General features: G+C 38.6%; 1 protein-coding gene across 1 annotated transcript; it reads left to right on the forward strand.

Moving 5' to 3' along the window:
* The first annotated feature begins 1,686 nt into the window (after positions 1–1,686).
* LOC102393087 (olfactory receptor 4F15-like) lies at positions 1,687–2,640 on the forward strand. Its single transcript, XM_006062411.2, has one exon. The coding sequence runs from the start codon at positions 1,687–1,689 to the stop codon at positions 2,638–2,640; it is 954 nt and encodes a 317-aa protein (XP_006062473.2).
* The last annotated feature ends 6,216 nt before the right edge of the window (positions 2,641–8,856 follow it).

An 8,856-nucleotide genomic window follows, 5' to 3' on the forward strand; every position in this document is an offset into this window, starting at 1 on the left:
ATCTTCTCTGTTTCACTTAGAGCTGCAGAGTAAAGTTAAATAGAAGTACAAAAGACACCGCTATAATAGTCCAATATTCACATCTAGGAGTCTTTAGTTAAGTACACACAAGCTTCTACTACAACTCTAGGTGTCTTGGCAGAATGAATACATATAACAAAGAAAGAGAATGGCTTTCTTATAACATTTGCTGTTTATTATAGTAAAAGTGGCTAATATATTGTTTATGGTATATATAATGCAAAAAGTTCCAACTGTTTTATGACAACATTCTCAGCCTGTATCACTACTTGGGCTATTGAGTTCCATAGTTTTTTACTTGTTGTATAAAAGATTATTTTGTTTCCTTCAAACTCTGTTCTTAAAGCTTGAAATGTCTCTTTATTGTACAGTCCTTATTAAATTTGGTGACTAAATATATATTTACTTTATCAGCAACTTCCTTAGTTTTGTAGATTTGGGTCTTTCTTGTTTATTTTCATATAAAAACTCTGCAATGAAGTACACTATTTCATAGTCTCCAAACTTCCAGGGTTATTTATAGTGCTGGACATTTCACTATGCATCATCTCAATATATCCAGATTGTAACCATATCTCATTGTCTCACTCAGTTCAGTTCAGTTCAGTTGCTAAGTAGTGTCCTGCTATTTGTGACCCCTTATCACCCTGATCTGTCACCATCATCTCTTGCTTGGATTATTGCAATAGCTTCTAATAATCTCCTCATTTCTATCTGATTATATCATTGGAACTCTTTTTACTGGGATAAAATTTATTTACAATGTTGTGTTTTTTCTGTTCTTGGCTTTATTTCTAGTGTTCAGACTACATAGTAGGCACTTGATAAATATTGTTGAAGGGAATGAGTTAATATATAGGAAAGATTTTGGTCAAATCATTCCAAAATATTTTTTTTCCACCAGAAATATTTGCAAGATATTATATGAGGATAAAAATTTAAAGGCATGATGATTTATAATCTTGAGTAGTTTAATTATATGAAGAAAGTAGACATGTGACCAACTGTAAATAGAGTAAGTAAATATGGATATACAGGTATGTTATGAAGAAGGTTAGACAGATGAGGTACCATTTGATCTGGATACTAAAGAACCTGTGGCAGATTCATTTTGATATTTGGCAAAACTAATACAATTATGTAAAGTTTAAAAATAAAATAAAATTAAAAACAAAACAAAACAAAATATTTTGGGAAGTATAAAATAAGGAAGTATCATTTCTGGATTAAGCAATGAAATTAGTCATAGGATCTTACAAATCTTTTTATCATAGAATAATCTTCTTTGCCGATCTAGTATATATGATTGGTTATTACATACAATAATCAGGGAGAGTATGGTTAACATTGATCACACTGATAAAGCAATTTAACACTGAAGACGCTTTGCTTGTGTTTTCATCAGGTGCACCTCTGGGTACCAGTCCACAAATTGCTCACCATTCCTTGTGTTAGCCAGGCCACCTGGCACTCAGTTATTGTCATATGAAAGTACAGGAATAATAGCTAAAAGGAAAATATTTGATTTTTGTGAAATTCTCAGGTAATATTTGACTTTAAAAATTTATGCACTTTTCCATAGATGGCAGTAATGTAACAGTATTAATTTTAATTGTCTCATTTTCTTCCTTCAGGTAATGAGAGAATGAACAACTAAATGAGTCAATGAGTGGAGGCAACCACTCTGTGGTGTCTGAGTTTGTGTTGCTGGGACTCTCCAGTTCCTGGGAGATCCAGCTTCTTCTTTTTTGCTTTTCATGTCTTTTCTACATGTCAAGTATGATGGAAAACCTCCTTATAGTGGTCACTGTGACATCTGACCCTTACTTACACTCCACAATGTATTTTCTGTTAGCAAATCTCTCCATCATTGACCTGATATTTTGCTCTATTGCAGCACCCAAGATGATCTGTGATCTTTTCAGGAAGCAAAAAGTCATCTCCTTTTGGGGCTGTATAGCTCAGATCTTCTTTAGCTATGCTGTGGGATGCACAGAAATGGTGCTGCTCATCGCCATGGCCTTTGACAGATATGTGGCCATATGTAAGCCTCTCCACTACCTGACCATCATGAGCCCACGAATGTGCATTTTTATTTTAGTGGTTGCCTGGACCATTGGTCTTACTCACTCATTGACTCAACTGGCTTTTGTGGTAAACTTGCCCTTCTGTGGCCCTAATGTCTTGGACAGCTTTTACTGTGACCTTCCTCAGCTCATCAAACTTGCTTGTACAGATACCTATAAACTGGAGTTCATGGTCACTGCTAATAGTGGATTCATTTCCTTGGGTGCTTTCTTCTTGTTCATCCTGTCTTATATATTCATCTTGGTCACTCTTTGGAAACACTCCTCAGGGGCTTCATCCAAGGCTCTTTCCACTCTGTCAGCTCATATTATTGTGGTGGTTCTATTCTTTGGTCCACTGATTTTTTTCTATCTGTCGCCCTCTCCTCCAACACATCTGGATAAATTTCTAGCCATATTTGATGCAGTTTTAACTCCTTTTCTCAATCCAGTCATCTACACACTCAGAAACAGAGAGATGAAGATGGCAATGAGGAGAATGTTCTGCCAGCTTATGACTTTTAGGCAAAAAATCACTAGAAGGCTTTATTGAAACAAAAAATTAACAAGTGGCTATTGATAGACTTTCTGTCCCTAACAGCCAATCCTTATGAAGAAGGGACCATCTTTCTGAGGTTTTATCTTTTTCTTTCATTTGCAACATATGCCTCTGTTTCTTTATTTTTGCTACTCTCTGTGTTTTTTTCTAGGCATTAGGTAAAACAGCCACCTGTCCCAGTCTTGAAAGAGTGTCCCTGTGCAGGTGGTGAAGCTTATGATTCAACCCTGCCCTAACTCTTGGTTGTCCCTCAAACATTTGTGAGTGTACAAACAGCCCTTTTCTTTTTAATGGTCCCAGGAATTGAGGGAGAAATATCAATAACCGCAGATATTCAGATGACACCACCCTTATGGCAGGAAGTGAAGAGGAACTAAAAAGCCTCTTGATGAAAGTGAAAGTGGAGAGTGAAAAAGTTGGCTTAAAGCTCAACATTCAGAAAACTAAGATCATGGCATCTGGTCCCATCACTTCATGGGAAATAGATGGGGAAACAGTGGAAACAGTGTCAGACTTTATTTTGGGGGCTCCAAAATCACTGCAGATGGTGATTGCACCCATGAAATTAAAAGACACTTACTTCTTGGAAGGAAAGTTATGACCAACCTAGATAGCATATTAAAAAGTAGAGACATTACTTTGCCAACAAAGGTCCCTCAAAGGTCCGTCTAGTCAAGGCTATGGTTGTTCCAGTAGTCATGTATGGATGTGAGAGTTGGACTGTGAAGAAAGCTGAGCACCGAAGAATTGATGCTTTTGAACTGCGGTGTTGGAGAAGACTGTTGAGAGTCCCTTGGACTGCAAGGAGATCCACCCAGTCCATTCTAAAGGAGATCAGCCCAGGGTGTTCTTTGGAAGGAATGATGCTAAAGCTGACACTCCAGTACTTTGGCCACCTCATGTGAAGAGTTGACTCATTGGAAAAGACTCTGATGCTGGGAGAGATTGGGGGCAGGAGGAAAAGGGGACAACAGAGGATGAGATGGCTGGATGGCATCACCGACTTGATGGACCTGAGTTTGAGTGAACTCCAGGAGTTGGTGATGGACAGTGAGGCCTGGCGTGCTGCGATCATGGGGTCTCAAAGAGTTGGACACAACTGAGCGACTGAACTGAACTGAGGAATTGAGGATGTGCCAAGATCTGTCAGTGTTCCAAAGGGGAGGATCCTAGATTCAAGCTGATGGGAAGCTAGACCCTCAAGCAGCAGCATTTAATGTATGAAATAGATACAGTTCTGAGGGGCCACAGCATAAGCCCTAAGGTCCACCAGAGTCAGGTGATTTGGAAGTGTTCCCTGGGTGGTAAGCACAAAAACTGGGGCTCCAGATGTGTGTATAAGCTCCTGTTTGGGAGATTCCAGTGAGCTGTAGTGGCAGAGGGAGAGCAGAAAGATGTCCTGCACTGGCCTAGGTTCCCTGGAGGCAAGTCCATCATGGGCCCCTCCAGGAACTAAACCTGAAGCCACTGGTCAGGTTGATGCTCCAGGACAAGATGAGCACAGAAAGACAGGTGGGTGAGTCTTCTATATGCCTGGTGCCCTGGAGGTGGTAGCCTGCCAAGAACTGTCTCTCAGTTGTTACAGTCCTGAGAGAGGGAGGAACGCAAGGCCAGGCGTCCTCACAGCAGGTGATCTGAGGGCTATCCGTGGACACCAGCTGTGTGCGAAAGACCTGGGCAGATCCCGGCAGCGCCAGCGGGGCGGGAGCCTGAAGATGGCGCCGCCAGTCTCGCTCCAGGAGGGCGCCCTGCAGGCCTGCAGTTGTTTGTCAGACCTCCACCCTGCCCACCCCAGGCCACCCTCCAGGACAAGCACAAAGCAAATGAGCTTCTCCTGCAACTTCTGGGCGGCCCTGGATCTGCTGTTTCTGAGCTGGGCCCTGGGCAGGTGAGTCTGAGCCTGAGAACTTTAGCTGTTTCTCAATGTTCTGTGGAAATGGCCCTGTTGGTTTTCAAAGCTAGACGTTTTGGAAGCTCCTCATTATGGTGCAGGTGTTTAACTCTGGTGGTGCCTGGTGTGGGGTTCAAACCATTTGTTTCTCAGGGAGACACTCTGGATTTTGAGTTCCCGCCTGACTGTGGGTTGCTGCGCCTGGGGTGGGGGAGGAGTTTTATGGCTGGATTGTGCCCCAGCCTCCTCTACCTGCTTGCTTTTGGGCTTCTCTCCTTGGTCTGGCCCAGTAGAAGGTCCTCAGTCAGTTTTCAGAGGAAGTTGTTTCACATGAAGCTGTAAACCCAGTGTGTCCACAGGAGAAGCAGAGTCCTCCCCCTGCTATGCCGTCATCTTGAACTGGAGCAGGGACTTTCTACTTTTATAGGAAATAATTGATAAAAAAAATCTGTAATAGGAATAGAAAAGTGTTTAACTGAGCTAAAGTGAGGACTACAGCCCAAGAGATACATAGTCAAAAAGCACTTGAATTGTGCTCTATGGACTACAACAAAGGGGCGGCTTATTAAGGCAAAGAATGCACAATTAGTTGAATTTTTGGTCAAGAATTAGGTTTGGAACTGGCAAGAAGTAAGGTGCTTGTTAAGCAAGGGTTGGGTTGGGATCTGAAATCATTGCAGAGTTACAAGAGGAGACCTTGAGGCTCTAAGGTTGCAGTTCATAGCCGCTAGCAGATATGATTTTGAGAATGACTGGTGGTGTCCTTGAATTTGATACAGTTCAGAAAATTCAGGTTGTTAGTGATATAGGAAGGTGCCTCAAACCACATCCGTGATGGCCACCTAGCTCCATTTTCAATGCCTGAACCTTAGTTACTCCATTTTTATTTTTAAATGCCTTCTTTTCTTTAATGGTTAAGGCAGATGTATAGTGCATGTTTACCAGGCTGCTTTGGTTCACCTAAAGTTCCAGTTAAATTGTCTAAGGCAGAATGATTTCCCCATACCTCAACATATGAAAATTTCTTTCATCACTACTATACATCACTGAGTGTTCATAGACTTTCTCACCCAGATGGTGAGTGTATTTTGTTCTCCCTGAAGAGTGCATTACTTCTTCTTCTTCTTTTTTTTTTTTTTTTTTGCTGAAAAGAAAGAGGAAATTTTCTACTAAAGGTGTAGAAATCACAGTTTACATTAACCCTTACTTTTCAGTTCCCATCCTGGTGCCAATAATACATTTTACACGTATTAAATAATGATGTAAATATATTTGTTTCTCAGGATGAGCATATTACTGTTTTTAAGCTACTCCACCCTATAATTGGTAGTTCATTAGCATCATGCTTTATTATTTGTTTGTATTTAAATCTCCCTTTTTACTTATTTTCTTTGTTTCAGTCTTAATGGATAAAAAGCAGAAAACAGCTTTCAGATCTGTGGTTACTTATGCGTTTGAATTCACAAACCTTGTTTTCATGCTTTTTTCCATATATGGAAGAATGTTCTTAACTTTATGTTCAGCCAAGGAAATCAGGTGTTGGCAAACTTATTCTGTAAAGGTCCAGGTTGTACATAGTTTTGGATTTGGGGGCTATATGGTCTCTGGTGCAACTGCTCAACTTTACTGTGGTAGTATACAAATAACCATAGACAACATATAAATGAAAAGCCATTGCTGAGTTTAAATAAAACTTTATTTGTAAAAACAAGAGACAGGCCATTTTTGGGGAACCTACTATATAGATTTGGCTATTCCCCCAACTATCAGTGTTTGTCTTAAAAGTCTAAAATGAAAGGCAGTATAGCATTGCACAAAATTTGCAGTTAAAATTCAGAGATTATAGTCCCAGCCACACCAACCCAAATGCTTTGTTATCATTCCCAAGTCATTTAACCTCTCTGAATTTCAGTTTCCTCAAAGGCTCCCGTAGAACTCATAGGTTTATTGTTATGACTGAATGAGATGATATTTGAAAGGGCTTTATCAATTTAAAAGTTAGCCTGGGTTCCTTTTCTGGTCTGTAACCATTTGCTTGGAGTCTATCAGCTTAAAAATGAAATTTGCTTTATCTTGTAATCACACATTATCTTCATTTTGTACTCTCTGTCTCCCTTTCTCCCTTAGCCCCCTTTCATACACATGTGTGTACACACACACACACATGTCTTGTGATGTAGCTCTGTTATCTTGTCTTTTCATAATACTGTGGTATGTACTTTCATTACCTCATTTCACCTGCAAATTAAATATTTAATAGTTTATTCCTTCAGTTCATTGGAAAAATAATGGGAAATATATTCAAACTATGTATTATGTGTCAGGCAATGCTTTTAGCTTTACCTGTATTAACTCATTTAATCTTCATTGTTATTTTTCTTATAAAATTGGTTTAATATTGATCCTTAAAGAGTCTTACCTTTCCTTTCGTCATTTAGGGCCAATTTGTCTATATTATTATCCTCTTGTATTTATGTAGTTCTTTGTTGATAGTATAACCATTCTAAATTAAATAAATTATGTTATGAACACAATTGAATTATGTTATATACATAAAGCTCAGCTATTATATAATTAATATTTAGTAACATGGAAAGTTGCTCAAGATAGATTAATAATTGAAAAACTTGGTAACAAAACAAGTCTTAAAACTTTCTTTATTTCTAAAATACACTATATATATATATATACCAAAATATTAGTAGTGGTATTTCTTCCTGGGGGTGGGATTTAGGGTTTTTTAAAATTATCTTATCTGTAATTTGAACATATTTTATAAGAAAGATTTTGTAATAATTACAAAAGCTACAAAACAGTTGAATATATTTTAAAAAAGTAACTTTGTTACTTTTCACAGCTTTTTGATGTTGAACTTTGACAAGGGCATTTTGCTAGCCTATGTAAATCATAATCATTGGTGGTAATTTATTTGTCTTTATAATTGGCCTCAAAAAGAATTCTAACATTCATAATTGTAGTCTCAAAAATTGCATTGCCATTCTCCTAGTGTGTCTTGGAAATCATTATACATTTTATCATCCTCATTTTCACTTTCATGCATTGGAGAAGGAGATGGCAACCCACTCCAATGTTCTTGCCTGGAGAATCCCAGGGACGGGGGAGCCTGGTGGGCTGCTGTCTATGGGGTCGTACAGAGTCAGACATGACTGAATCAACTTAGCAGCAGCAGCAGCTGATAAGGACATATGTCTAAGTTGTCTTCAGATCCTGCATTCATTGAATGAGTTGATCTCTGAGTTTGGTACCACTAGGGATAATAGGATGCTTTCACATGCAATTGCTGGACCCTATAAAAATGGAGGTTACAATGGCAATTTCTAATTCTCTGCACAATTCTTGAGAAAATACACTTTGGACTGATTGACTCCAGTTTTAACTTTGGGTATTTGCTGTTGAAAATAAGATACCAACTGGAGTTGTCACCAAGAATGTCCTGCAAGCTGATTTAGACACAAACAGTGAAAGGCAGCCACACAAAAGTAAGCTAAACTCGTCTTAGCAATTTTAAAATGTAGTCAAATATGGTATTCCAAACATAGTAAGTCTGCGGTAGTTCACATGGCAGACTTAGTATGTTCGGAATACTGTGATGTGCAGTATTCCAGGAGTTACAGATAGATGATGTGTAAATATTACAAACTTCCCTTAACTTCGGAAATTTATACTCCAAAGTTGAACTGGTTCTTTGCAGAAGGAAAGATAGTTTATATTCATTACAGGTTAGTAGAAGGGAAATAAAGAATGAGAAAAATCTTCCTTCATATTGATTTAGCAGTAGTTGAAGTAAAGACCTAGTTGATGTTATGGTCTTTGATTAGTCTATTTGGTATTGATTGAGTTAGATTAACAAGTTCCCCAAATCAGAGCTATAGCCATAGTAAAGGCCATCTGTGATAAGCCTACAGCAAACATTATTCTCAATGGTGAAAAACTGAAAGCATTCCTCCTAAGATGAGGAACAAGACAAGGGTGTCCAGTTTTACCACTACTATTCAACATAGTTCTGGAAGTCCTAGCTACAGCAATCAGAGAAGAAAAAGAAATAAAAGGAATCCAGATCGGAAAAGAAGTAAAGCTCTCACTATTTGCAGATGACATGATACTGTACATAGAAAACCCTAAAAATAGTATCAGAAAATTACTAGAGCTAATCAGTGAATTTAGCAAAGTTGCAGGATACAAAAACAACACATGGAAATCACTTGCATTTCTATATACTAACAATGAAAAGTCAGAAAGAGATATCATGTATGAAACGAGTCGCCAGTCCAGGTTCGATGCACGATGCTGGATGCTTG

This window comes from Bubalus bubalis, chromosome 11, assembly GCF_019923935.1.
Source record: "Bubalus bubalis isolate 160015118507 breed Murrah chromosome 11, NDDB_SH_1, whole genome shotgun sequence".
NCBI classification, from domain to species: Eukaryota; Metazoa; Chordata; class Mammalia; order Artiodactyla; family Bovidae; genus Bubalus; species Bubalus bubalis.